This window comes from Sceloporus undulatus, chromosome 7, assembly GCF_019175285.1.
Source record: "Sceloporus undulatus isolate JIND9_A2432 ecotype Alabama chromosome 7, SceUnd_v1.1, whole genome shotgun sequence".
NCBI lineage: Eukaryota > Metazoa > Chordata > Lepidosauria > Squamata > Phrynosomatidae > Sceloporus > Sceloporus undulatus.
In genome coordinates, this window is record NC_056528.1 from 29891560 (window position 1) to 29905099 (window position 13540).

Sequence of the window (13540 nt, forward strand, 5' to 3'; positions counted from 1 at the left end):
ATATATATAAAAATAAAATAAATTAAATAATTTATTATTTATTAATTCTGTATAATAAATAATATATAAATTGTTAATTTGGATTAAAATGGATAGATGGATAGTAGATAGAGAGATGATAGATAGATAGTGGATGATATAGAAAGATAGATAGATAGATAGGATGATAGAGATAGAGTGGATGACAGAGATAGATAAATAAATAGAGAGAGTGGATGATAGATAAATAGATAGGATGATAGAGATAGATAGATAGATAGTAGATAGATAGACGATAAAATTGTTGATTGATTGATGTAGACAATGGATAGATAGATAGATAGAGTGGATAGATATAGATGGATGGATAGATAGATAGATATGGATAGATAGAGATGGATGGATGGATGGATGGACAGAAAGACAGATAGTTAAGTATAGACAATGCACGGATGGACAGACAAATGGATGAGAGATATGGACAATGGATGGATGGATGGAGAGAAAGAAAGAAAGAAAGAAGAGTCCACTTTACCTTTTGGGCCACTTTCGCCATTTCTGACCTACTCCATTTTCCGCTGTCGCGGTTTTTCCGTTAACCGGACGCCGCTGTCGCAAACTTGAGAGCACGAAGCGGCCGCCTCACTAGAAGGGCCTGGTGCCCATCATTGAGTCTTTGGAACTCAAGACCGCCCTCGTTCCAGACTCAGGCCTTCAGTATCCAGTTGTCCAGTTGTCCAGTTTCTACAAGAAGCCTTCAGTTTCGGCAAGAAACCATGTCCAGTCGTCCGGTCTTTGACTCGAAGTCCAGTTGTCCAGCTTTGTCCAGAAGCCGTGTCCAGTTGTTCAGTGTTTTGAAATTGGCCTTGTCCAGTTGTCCAGCGTCACTCAGGACTCCATCCTTTCCTCTGCTTTATTTCCAACCCAAGGCCTCCTTCTTCTTCCTCAAATGGAAGCCTGAGTCAGAAGTCCAGCTGACTGACCGCTGCTGTGTTTCGGCCGGAGCCGTTGTCCGGCGGCCAGAGAGGAATCGCTGACTGTCTTGGGTCCCATGATGACCGGGGACTTTTCGGATCGGTCAGAAAAAAGGTCTTTCCTCCAAAAATCAGTATCTTTCTGTCTATTGATCGATTCATTGATCGGTTTATTGACCAATAAGTCGATCAGACCTTAGGGATCTGCAAACCCTCTAATTAATCCCAATTAATCCTATCAAATATATTGATCGCTTTTAATAAAGTCCCAGTTTCTCTTCCACTTTCAGCTTCCTTCCATCTATTGATTGATTTATTGATCGGTTTATTGACTGATCAATAAATCGATCAGACGCAGGCGCTAGAAATCTGCAAACCTTCTAATTAATACAGATTTTCCCAATTTCTTGATTGCTTTTAATAATGTCCATCTATTGATCGATTTATTGATTGGCGAACACCGCAAATAAAAATGTTTATTTGTTTATTTATTTAAGTTTGAATTTGTTTATTTGTTTATTTCTTTAAATAACGTTATTAAAATGTTTTAATTTTAATAAATTAAATAAACCTCAGAATTTGGACAGCATTAAAAAAATAATTAATATTAATATATATATATATACATATATATATATATCAAGGAAGACATATATAGATATTCTATAGATATAGGTAGCAATATTTAAATACAATGCTTTTAAAAATCGATAATCAATAATAATCCATATTGCAAAAGTGAGGCAGATTGAAGTAGTGTATTATCTTTAATACGAATAATATTTGTTCCATGCACAAATTTATCAATAATTATATATATATATATATTTAACATATATATGTATATTTAATAATTAGTACTACTAATATTTATTTATGCACACATTTATCAATAATATTATATATATATATATATATACACACATATAAATAAATTATTAGTAATATATATATATATATATATATTAATACTAATAATATTTTTCATCTACATATTTATCAATAATATATATATAAATAGTAATATTTGCTCCATGCACAAATTTATTATTATATATATAGATACATAAATTATTAGTATTAAATAATATATATATATATATACAGTGGTACCTCGGGATACGAATTACCCAGCTTACGAATTTTTCGGGATACGAAAAAATCCCATAGGGATTTATTGTTTCGGGTTACGAAAGTTTTTTCGGGTTACGAAAAAACTCCGGCGCTGTTTTAAATGGAGCCGCGGCAGAGCCGCGGCTTTTTTCCCCATTAGCGCCTATGGCAATTCGGCTTACGAAGGTTTTTCGAATCCCAACCAAGGGTAACCCGAGGCACCACTGTATATAGATATAGATACAGATGTGTGTGTGTGTGTGTGTGTGTGTATAATTGATCATTCTATCCCTCGACTCCGACGGTCACTTTGGCCTGGAGTGTCCAGTTGTCCAGATGTTCAGTTGTCCAGATGTCCGAACAACATGTCGGCCTCCGAACGCATCCCTAATATCCCCCAAATCGACGTTACATCACTCTCTTTTCAAGCAACATACGAAGCCCTATTTCTTCATTTGGGTGCGTCACCCCGGCCGCCGCGTCCGTGTCACCGTTTTGCGCTTTTGCGCGGTCCTTTGCATCCTATTCGCCTGCCTTTCGAACGCTTTTGCCAAACGGCTGAGGAATTTCGAATACCCCCAAAGGATTCGACACCCTTCAACCTTCTCATAGAAAACATTTTCGACGCGCGTTCGCCGAAACGGCGCAATCCCCGTCGGCACAACTCCTTCCCAGAGGCAAATTGCGCAGTGCGTGTTTTGGAGGAGCGCGGCGACAAAGAGGGACGCTTTTTCCAAGTCTCCGCGCAATGGATCCTCCTGGTTTTGCCGCTCTCGGATGAGCGCCAACGCGTACTCCATCTTCTTCAACGCCGTGTAGAGCTCTCGCAACATGGTGCCATCCGCTTTCTGCACAAGATTCTCGTTCGGAAACCAACGAACCGGCGCCGTTTCACAAAGCTGTGCGGCGACGTCTCGCAAACCGTTCTGCGTCACCTAAATTACAGAAAACAATTACGAAAATATAAAAACGCGAAGCGAAAGGACTAAAATACATAACGGATCTGGTCGCCGTTTAACGTTTTGGCGCAGTGCGCGACTTACATAGGAAACGTAGATTTCGCGAGCTGGACGCCGGTTCCACGAGATTTGAGTCTTCATTCGTTCGAGGAGCTGCGAATCGTTGGCGCATCTCTTGCAGAGGTTGGCGCCGGATTGTGCTGCACATTGGAATAAAATGGCTGCCACTGCGCAAAAAGTGATGCAAAGATGGATGCTGCGCGGCTGTCCTCCTTAGAATCACAGAACCATAGAGTTCATTGTTATTATTATAATCATTATTATTATCTGATATCCCATCTCTGTCTCAGAAACCGCGAAACCACGTCACGTACCGATAAAACTGTGTCGCGCTACCATGCTATGAGCGGTGAATCAGATCAAACGCCGCGCGCTTCTTCCTCACTGTCTTGACTAAATGAAGGAGGAACTCGCTTTCCATTTTTATCATGGCTTTGACAAACGAAACCTGACCACGCAAGATGTTGCGTCACGCGCTGCGCAATTTTAATGAAAATAAGGGACTGAAGGGTCATGAGTGTGGTTTTCCTCTCAGGAAACGCGTCCGGAGCCATTCCTGGAACGGCGCATTCCTCGAAGTCGGCACATTCCACACCCACGGATGATGATTATGATGCCACGGCGTCCGACGCGGTTTCCACGAAAAGTGTGTGGGGGAACCCCCAGATTGTGATGAGAAAAGTGTAGCACAGAAAATGGAAGTGAAACTGTCCCCGGAAAACGCAATTGGTTTTGGTTCCTGTCCCGAAAATATATAGATAGATAGATAGATAGATATAGATAGTATTCATTATACATACATATACATATACATATTAATTGTATCTTATACAGTATATGTGTGTGTGTGTATGTATATATATATATATATATTATTTGGATTTTATGTTTATATATATATATATATAGTTGTATATTGTGTGTATACATATATATATTATTCATATTATGTGTGTATATGTAGCATTTGTATTTTATGTGCGTGCGAGTGTGTGTGTATATATATAAAATTCATGTATTATATGTGTGTGTGTATATATATATATATATATATAGAGAGAGAGAGTATTAGTATATTATGTGTGTGTATGTATATATATATATATATATATTGAAATATCTCTTCTACCAAGAACATAAGGTCAGATTTTATAGATAGATAGATAGATAGATATAGATATACATATAGACATGTAGACAGTCCCCCATAGATGTGATATATATACAGTGCTCCCTCGGGTTACGAAATTAATTCGTTCCGCGGCTAATTTCGTAACCCGAAAAGCCTTCGTAAGCCGAAAACCCATAGGCGCTAATGGGGAAAAAAGCCGCGGCTCTGCCGCGGCTCCATTTAAAATAGCGCCGGCGTTTTTTCGTAACCCGAAAAAACGTTCGTAACCCGAAACAATAAATCCCTATGGGATTTTTTCGTATCCCGAAAAATTCGTAAGCTGGGTAATTCGTATCCCGAGGTACCACTGTATATATATTTATATGTGTGTGTATGTGTGTGTGTGTGTGTGTGTATATATATAATCAAATATCTACCTACAAATATTGTGTGTGTGTGTATGTGTGTGTGTATGATGGCCTCAAGACTTTTTCAGGACAGTCAAATCCTTTCCTTCTTTGCGAGAATCAAAAGCACAGATGACGGATCCGCGATGGATGCCATCGCAATGGCCTCCCAGGAACGCCATCCCACACTGCGACGGTGAGTCAGTCAGTGCGGTGGTCCTCTGGTCATCTGCTGCTCTATTGGCCTGGAAAGAGAGCCGCCACTTCAGAGAGACTTTTGTCTTTCGATACGGCGACTTTTGAGCTCATTAAAAACGACGGACGCAGTTTTTGATGCCATTTTGCTTTTTACGAAAACGTGTACTCCTTGGAATGGGGTTGCGGCAAAACCAGACATCTGGACAGTGACGTGGACGCTGCCATTTTCATTCCCTTCCTTTACATCCCTGGAAGGAAGCACTGTCGAATTAAATGGGATTTGCGCCTTGTATAAAATGGCAACACGCGCCGTATATTCTGCGCCAAATTTATGAAGAAACGAAGACGACGCAGCTTTTGAAAAAACGAAAAGCACCTTTATTGGCAATATTTTTATAAACTAATACAAGACACACACACACACACACACACACACACACACGTATATATAGAAATAAAGTCGATAAAGTAAAGTGGACATTTTGCGCCGAGTCTAAAAAACGCTCAGCAAGATCGCCACATGCGCCAATTCCACGGCGCTTAGTGTCGCCTTTACGGGAAAAAATACGAATTTCTATCAATGGCCAATGAAACTAAACCCGGATATCTGTTCCTTTTTTCGTGGCGTTTCAGTAGGATACGAAACGCTGCACTTTTGTTTCTCGCCGTTTCTGTGCAAAATAAGGCACTTGGCGGTTTTAAGGCCGCTTCGGAAAAAAGGAGAGTATCGATCTTGCTTCCTAGTAATACATCATTGTCAATACTGTCAAATATTGGCACAAAACGTGAAAATTGGAACACTACAAGGTTCAAAATGGCAGCAAACGCGACCCGATTTGCATCCCATTCGCCGCCATTATCCCCAAAAAAACCCTTCCAGTGTTTACGTATTTACTAAAACATATATAATAAAATGCAATCTTAGCGTATGCTCAACTTTTACGGAAATGAGAACCCCCGACCGCGCAAAAGTGCGCAAAAAATACGAAAAATGGCAAAAATCCCTCCCTTGCGAAAGTCATGGCAGTTGAGGAATCCCTGCGCAGAACCGAATGAGAGCGAAAAAAATGGTGTCAGAACGGGTCGTATAATACTGAGATGTGCCAGGTTCGGAAACGGAACACATTGCATCCGGAAACACAATGGGGGCCGTTTTCCGCAGGAGGAAGAGCAATGGCGCTGTTTCCACCACTAAGGAGACAGCGTTTTCTCTGTGCATTGATGAACGCCCGCCATGTGACGCAGGAAAAGAAGTCAAGTCCCAGATTTACGGAAGAATTGCGCACATCGGATGTGGTTGTGCAAAACGCGAAAACGGCTCTATCTCCTGCTCTCTTGGCGTTTCTGGAGGACCTCCGTCACGTGATCGATGCCTTCCTCAGGAACCTGCACAAAAATTGACAAAATTACGAAATTCCACGTCAAAAAAATACGTAAATCCCTGTGGTGCGTTTTGTTTCGATGCAAACTGTGGCACCCGCATTTGGCGCCATCGACCTTACCAAAGCGTGGTCGAAATTGAAGGTGCTGATGTAATACGCGGAAATGTCCGCGTCGGCCAACGGCTCTGCAATCTGCGCCACGATACCGCATTCATCTGCGGATGAAAAAGCGTGCCGGAAAAGCGTAAGTCGGGTACAAAATGGCGTCTCTCATTCTTGAGGCTTCAGACCTGCAAATGAATGGCGCGTCCGACGGCGCCATTTCCGTATTCCCCCATTGCGCTGTTCAGAACGTAAACCACGACGTGAATTCACTACTTACCGAATCCGAGCGGCTGACCGCCGATGCGCACCATCCGCCATAACTCTCCGGACGAACTGGTCAGCAAGAGGTCACTTGGAAACCTGGGAAATGGACAACAGAGCAGTCATCGCTTGACCCTTCAATCCAAGCCGCCGCTGCCAATGTCTCTTTGTACATGAAACTGCGTGGTTTGCGCAGTTTTACCGCCATTGTCACGCTCACTTCTCCTTGGTCTCCGCATCCATGACGATGGAGATGTACCCCTCGATCAGCGAGAAGGCGAAGAACGCGAACGACTCCGCACCACCGCCGCTACCGCCGTCCAAAGATGCACTCTCCTTCGCGGCGCTGGAAACAGAAACAAGATGGCGGAGGCATGCATTAGCGTTTTTCGAAAACCTCACCTTCCATTTCGGTTTACGTTGGGAGGATAGTTGCGCAGAACGTGACCGGACGCCACAACGGACACGAATGTTACCTGTGTGAGTAGAACAAGACATCCAAAAGTATCGTGGCGATGGCGGGCAACGTCTCCGGCGCAACGCTAAGGATGCAGAAGCGGTTTGGAGGGCTCTGGAACGGATGGACGTTGGCGCTGACTGCTAGAATGAGAGAAGATGGACACCTCAGACGCCGACAACCAGCAGGGACAACGCCTTCATGCATCTAATGAGGCGATCACGCAGTCGGCATACGTGGCAGCCACTTTGTGACGCACCTTGTTTGGGCCTGACGAACCCGTTGGTGGCGTCGTCGCATTTGGCGGGGACCGGCTCTCCGTTGACCTCTTGGTAAATCTCGAACTCGTTGGCCAAAGTGTGGATGACCACTGGAAGGTCCTTCTCGCGCACCTGGGGAAAAATGGACGTGCGGAAATGGCGTGACGGACGCCATTTTGGATTCCCCACTATGCCATCCTTATTATATTGCAACTATCAGAATTATTATATGTTTATTAAATTAAATTGAAATGTAATTATAATATTTATGATATTTCTAATTTAAATATTATAATTACATTTTAATTTAATATTTCATATAAATATTAAAATGTAATATTTTTGTATATATATTAAAAAGGGAATAATTATTATATGCTTACGTTTATATTAGAATGATTATTTTAATGTTTGTATTAGAAATTAATTAATTATTATATTTTGATCATGGAAAAATATAATAATTATAAATATAAAAATATAAATATTATATTTCTAATAATATAAAATGCAAATAATTATGATACTGTAGTTATAAAATATAATAATTGTAAATATAAAAATGTAATATTTCTAACAAATATAAAATAAAAATATAATTATGATAATATAAATAAAAAATAATGAATATGAATATAAAATATAACTATATTTCTAATATGAATATAATATAAAAATATAATGTGATTTTTTAAATATAAAATAATATAAAATATAATAAATATTATATTTCCAAAATAAATATAAATTAAAAATATATTAATATTTATATATGTATAAAAAGTTTATCATACATATAAAATAATTATTATGTAAACGTAAAAATACAATAATTATGATATTTATAGCATACAATATAGTATGTTTATAATATAAAGATAAAAATACAATTATTATATTTCTAATATAAATATAAAAATATATTTCTAATATCAATATAAAAATATAGTATTTGTTATATTTTAATATAAATATGATTATATAAATATAAAGATAGAATAAATATAAATATAAAAATTGAATAATTATATAAATATAGAATAATATAAATATAAAAGTAGAATAATTATAATATTTTATATTTTTATATTAGGATTATATTTTTATATTTAAATTCTAAATAAAATGTAAATATAATAATAATAAATATAATAATAAATATAACAATAATAACAATAAATATAACAATAATATAATAACAATAATAACATAATCATCATCATCATCATCATAATTCTGACCAGGATGAAGTCTGTCTGGTAGGTGGAGAGCATGAGGACGGAGACGCTGTGTTGCGCCAAAGGGCCGATGACGGACTTGGCAATCTTGGTGACGCCGATGGGCTGGATGCCGGCCGAAGCGCTCCCATTGGATGAGACGTTGAGCACCAGCCACGCCGACTCCACCGCTTGCAGGAATTCCGACGCAGGCAGCTCTGGAAAATAAACACTATTTATTTATTCATTTAATAAACTTTAATGATTTAATTAGTTAACATTTACTTTAATTTTATATATTATTTAAATTTACTTTATAATATTATATATATATATTCATTATTTTATTATATAAAATAAAAATGATATAGAATAAATATTATATATTTATTTATTTCTATTATTTTATTAAATATATACTTATATTTATATTTGTAATAAAAATATATAAAAATGCAAAATAAATATATAAAAATTATTAAAATAAATATATTATTATATATACTTTTTATATGTTTATTTTTATTATATATTTATATTATTAAAATATATTTTATGTATTAATATTATATTATATTTAATATAATAATATTTATGAATTATTTTTATTTTATATATTTAATATAGTATTATTTTATTATTATTATTAACCTTGTAAAGCGCTGTAAATTTACACAAATTTATATATTTTAAATTTATAAATTTATAAATTTAAATTAAATTTAAATATATATACATATACACTATTCTATAACAATATATATTATATACAATTATATATATTATAATATAATATACAATATAGAATATATTATATATATATATTAATATATATAATTTGTCGATATTTATTTTAAATGGCATTTAACAACAGGGTAATTATTATTATCATTATTACAGTGTAGTCACACTCTCTCAGCCCCATAGAATGACCGTAAAAACCATCGTCCTGGTACCTTTGAAGCCTTCCTCGTCCAGAATGATGGTATAGTCCTCCGGAGTCTCCGTCAAGCTGAAGAATTTGCACCTGGAAAGGGAGAGAAACCATGGTTTAAACCTGGTTAGTTTGAACCTGGTTACTTTGAACGAGTGGGCCCCACAACACTGTGTCCCTTTTAAGACAGTTTTGGACTCCGTTTCCCAGAAGCCTCTGCCATGTTGGCCAATGCCTTAGGCTTGTGGGAGTTGAAGTCCAACATCTCTGAAAAGGGGCACGGTTTTGGGGAACACTGCTTTAAACCTGATTAGTTTATATGTATATATGGGACCTATAGCTCCCAAAGCCCACCCCAAGGGCTGATAGGAGTCCAAAAAGGGACCTCCTTATATAGTAATGGCTTCCCTCCCTTTAAAGAGAGCAATGCAATGAGAAAGCAATTAAAGCCCCCTCACAAGCCTTTAACCCCTTTTTGGGGCTTCCTGACCCACCTTCCTCCTCAAACCCACATAATACACGTGTCTGTTTACATTCACACATGCAAACACACCCAAAATTGGGACTTTGTCCCTCCCTCCCTTTAAAGAGAGCAATGCAAAGAGAGAGAGAGCGCGATTAAAGTGAATTAAACTCATTAAGGACCCTTTCCAAGCCCCTGACACGCGTGTTGACACGTGTTTTTCCACATTCACACATACACACCCAAAAGTGGGACTTTGTCCCTCCCTCCCTTTAAAGAGCGCAATGCAATGAGAGAGCAATTAAAGTGAATTAGACCCATTAAAGACCCTTTCAAAGCCCATGACACGCGTGTTGACACGTGTTTTTCCACATTCACACATACAAACACCCAAAACTGGGGTTCTGGGCTTCCCTCCCTTTAAAGAGTTGTAGAGAGCGATTAAAGCCATTAAACCTCCCTCAAAAAACCCCTTTCCAACCCCTGACCCGCTTGTTGACACGTGTCTGCCCATTCACATTACCTGGTCCTTTGGGGTAGGAGCAGGAGCTTGAGGAGAGGGTGAGTGTACTGCCAAAGGCCGGCCCTGGCCAGGCTTAAGACACAAACCACGACCACCAGGATCCGCAGCTCCATGACTAGGCCGCGCCCGATCCCCGGCCCTCGCGTACTGAAGAGGCCGGGGAAGGGCCGCCGCGCCCCGCCTCCAGCGCCACGCGAGGCCCGGCCCCTCCGGAGGAGGCGGGGCCCCAACTAGGCCCGGCCCCTTTCCACGCCCCAGAAAGGCCTCAGAGGCCTTTTAAACTGCATTTAATCCTTTTATTTTCATCATGGTGGCTTGTTTAATTATTGTAATGGTTTTTGTGTGACTTATTGAGTGTTTTTTTATTGCCTCTGAGGCTGAGAAAGTGTGACTTTTTGGGATTTGTTTACATCATGGCTGAGCATGATTCAAACCCAGGTCTCCCAAGGCTCAAAACAGTACAAAATGCCATTTTGAGAGGGTTTTTTCGTCCTTTCTGAGGTTGAGAGAGTGTGACTAGCTGAACAGAGTGGAATTCAAACCCAGGTCTCCCAAGGCTCAAATCCCAATTAACATGGCCATTATTACATTATAATAAAATATAATCAATAATTAAAACAATTAAAACATTTATAATAATATAATCATAATAAGGATCCTATGTATTCCTGCATGGCAGAAGGAGGGTCAGTCTGGATGACCACTTGGTGTCCCTTTGAACCACGATTCTATGGATGGAACTGACCATTAGTTTGACCATTACTTTTGGGAAGAACGGCATCGGGGATCGCGAATTACGAAAACGGCCCTCGACCCCAAAGCCTCTCTTTGGCGCGCAAGGAAACCCGCACTTCGCCGCATCTCTCCATCGCGTCTCTTCTTCTATCCTTCCTCCCCCATCTTCCCTCGCTTTCTCTCTCTCTATCTCCCTATCCCTCCCTCCCCTTTTCTCCCTTTTTCCTGCGCAGTGTCGCAAACGCCGCCGTCGCCGCGGTCCAAAGTCCAGAAACTCTCCTAAGCGCACAGATAAAATACGAACCTTGGGGGAATTTGCATTGCTCCCAATGTAAACAGATAGGCCAAGAAAGGGGTCCCTTTAACAGCTGCGGCAACAGCAGCGGCGGAGTTCTCACGATTTAAGGAATTGTCCTTTCGGAGGGGGTGGACCGTGCCGTTGGAAACTGCGTCCGTTTCTACTCTGAGAAACATGTCATAACCGGGGGGAAAAGCTGATAAGTCTTATCAGTTTGGAAAAGTGCGCAAAACTGCACAAAGATGGTGTCCAAATTGACGCACCTCCAAGTGGAGTTGCTCGGTGCGCTCCTGGAGTCCGGCGTAAGTAAAGAGACGCTGATCAAAGCACTGGGGGAACCGGTGGCGTCCGATGCGAATGCCGCCGCCGTGACAGAAAAAGGCAACCACTGCTGCCCGGAAATGGCGTCCCTCGCCAATGGGATGGATGACGGCGAGGAGGACGCGTCCGACGACGGCGAAGACGACTTCACGCCACCCATCATGAAGGAGCTGGAGAACCTGAGCCCCGAAGAAGCTGCGCACCAGAAAGCGGTCGTCGAAAGGCTCTTGCAGTAAGTGGTCGCCATCTTGTCCCCTTCCACGGTGTTTTCAAAAATCTCGCGAAACGTCGCGAAAACCCCTGTGGAACAAATTAAGCGGGAATTTAACGTCTTTCCTGTCAGAATACGCAGCTGGCGTTCCTAAAAGAAATGGCCGCTGTGACCATTAGATGCCACTGCGGTGTACGGAATGAGGAGCACGCCGGGTTTTCCGTATTCTAACCCTAACCCTAATTTCCTGGAGTTAACCCGGACTAGGATCTAGATAGCTCTATATTGATTATGGGTTTGGGTCGAAGGAGGTGCAACTGGAAAGTTCGGGCGGGAGCTGGGTTCAAGTCTTACCTCAGCTTCTTCTCCTCCCTGTCCGCCTTGCGTTCGGCATCTGTTCTGGCGTCGGCCTCCGGAGTCAGGGGACTCAGACCTGGTTCTGGTTACTAATTATCCCGGGGCCGCTTTATTGTTATTCCTCTTTTTTCGGCTTTATACATTTATAAAGGAAAAGCCTCCTCCGATAAGGATTTTGATCATTAACTTTCTCAGGGAGGCTTTTTATTCCCCTTCAGGTGTAAACGCACCTGGATTGAAAAAGGAAAGGAGTAAGGGATATAGCATCGGTTGTTATTAATTAATATATTATCCATTATAATATTATATATTATTATATTATAATATTATCTATTATCTAATATAATATGTTATTAATATATATTATTATATATTATAATATTATTATCTATTATCTATTAATATATTATAATATATATTATATTAATATATTTATCTATTATATATTATTATATATTATTAGAATATTATTATAGTATCCTATAATATCATTATATTATATATTATCTAATATATTATATTATATTATAGTATATTATCTATCACAATTTATTATATTATAAATAAATGCAATACTGTGCAATATATAATATATATAACATGATATTATATTATAATATATAATAGAGTATATAAAATATTATAATATAATAAATAATATATTGTGATATAATATAACCTCTCAGAGATAAATCGGAAATGATATATATATATATATATATACATACATAAAATATATAAAGAATTCTATATAAATAGATTTTATATGTATATATGTAAGATATATATACTGTATATTAATTAAATTAATTAAAATATATAAATAAATATATACATAGATTCAATATAAATAAATAGATTCAATACATGAATAAATAGATTATATATATATATATATATAATCTGTATATAATTATCTAGATTCAAAATATCTAAATAGATTATATATATATAGATAGATAGATTAAATATATCTAAATAAATAGATTTAATATATATATCTAAATAAATAGATTTAATATTATATATATATATATATATGGATTAAATATATATAAATAAAGATATTAAACATAGTTAGATAGATAGATAGATGGATAGATACAAAGATATAGATATAGATATATATATTGATAATATACATATAAATAATTAGATTTTAAGTGCTAAACTAGCCCTTAAAATCTCCTCCAGAGAGTCTTTATTTTAAATGGG

General features: G+C 38.2%; 4 protein-coding genes across 7 annotated transcripts in view; 1 reads left to right on the forward strand and 3 right to left on the reverse strand.

Annotated features, from left to right (window-relative positions):
- LIF (LIF interleukin 6 family cytokine) overlaps window positions 1-1518 on the reverse strand; it is an 8958-nt gene extending 7440 nt beyond the window's left edge. The window contains exon 1 of the mRNA XM_042480181.1: window positions 515-1518. Coding sequence (XP_042336115.1) covers window positions 515-535 — 21 coding nt within the window. The 5' untranslated portion in view covers window positions 536-1518. The remainder of the gene's footprint in view (window positions 1-514) is intronic.
- A 705-nt stretch (window positions 1519-2223) lies between these two features.
- Window positions 2224-3897, reverse strand: LOC121936710 (oncostatin-M-like). Its single transcript, XM_042479211.1, has 3 exons — window positions 3400-3897; window positions 3110-3297; window positions 2224-3001 (listed from the first exon to the last, which is right to left on the reverse strand). The coding sequence occupies exons 1-3, from the start codon at window positions 3422-3424 to the stop codon at window positions 2531-2533; spliced, it is 684 nt and encodes a 227-aa protein (XP_042335145.1). The 5' UTR covers window positions 3425-3897; the 3' UTR covers window positions 2224-2530.
- Window positions 3898-5156: 1259 nt separating this feature from the next.
- Window positions 5157-11612, reverse strand: CASTOR1 (cytosolic arginine sensor for mTORC1 subunit 1). 4 transcript variants are annotated; one of them, XM_042478289.1, is made up of 9 exons: window positions 11443-11612; window positions 9440-9510; window positions 8508-8701; window positions 7266-7398; window positions 7026-7146; window positions 6770-6895; window positions 6566-6648; window positions 6304-6398; window positions 5157-6187 (listed from the first exon to the last, which is right to left on the reverse strand). In XM_042478289.1, the coding sequence occupies exons 1-9, from the start codon at window positions 11610-11612 to the stop codon at window positions 6122-6124; spliced, it is 1059 nt and encodes a 352-aa protein (XP_042334223.1). In that variant the 3' UTR covers window positions 5157-6121. The 4 variants fall into 4 exon arrangements, 3 of the variants coding, with proteins under 3 accessions (XP_042334223.1, XP_042334222.1, XP_042334224.1); XM_042478288.1 differs by having other exon boundaries at window positions 7026-7149; XM_042478290.1 differs by lacking the exon at window positions 11443-11612 and adding an exon at window positions 10404-11293 and having other exon boundaries at window positions 7026-7149.
- A 66-nt stretch (window positions 11613-11678) lies between these two features.
- The window catches only part of LOC121936569 (hepatocyte nuclear factor 1-alpha-like), a 9792-nt gene continuing 7930 nt past the window's right edge, over window positions 11679-13540 (forward strand). Inside the window, exon 1 of the mRNA XM_042478902.1 lies at window positions 11679-11989. Within this exon, the coding sequence (XP_042334836.1) occupies window positions 11679-11989 (311 nt within the window). The remainder of the gene's footprint in view (window positions 11990-13540) is intronic.

Coding starts and splice junctions, on each gene's coding strand:
- CASTOR1 (XM_042478288.1), bottom strand. CDS start 11,612: ATGTTTCTCAGAGTAGAAACGGACGCAGTTTCCAACGGCACGGTCCAC. Junction 7,399..8,507: donor ACCAGACAGACTTCATCCTG/GTCAGAATTATG, acceptor ATTTTTCCCCAG/GTGCGCGAGAAGGACCTTCC. Junction 7,150..7,265: donor GTTCGTCAGGCCCAAACAAG/GTGCGTCACAAA, acceptor CTCTCATTCTAG/CAGTCAGCGCCAACGTCCAT.
- LOC121936710 (XM_042479211.1), bottom strand. CDS start 3,424: ATGGTAGCGCGACACAGTTTTATCG. Junction 3,298..3,399: donor AGCGCGACACAGTTTTATCG/GTACGTGACGTG, acceptor TGTGATTCTAAG/GAGGACAGCCGCGCAGCATC. Junction 3,002..3,109: donor GCGAAATCTACGTTTCCTAT/GTAAGTCGCGCA, acceptor TCTGTAATTTAG/GTGACGCAGAACGGTTTGCG.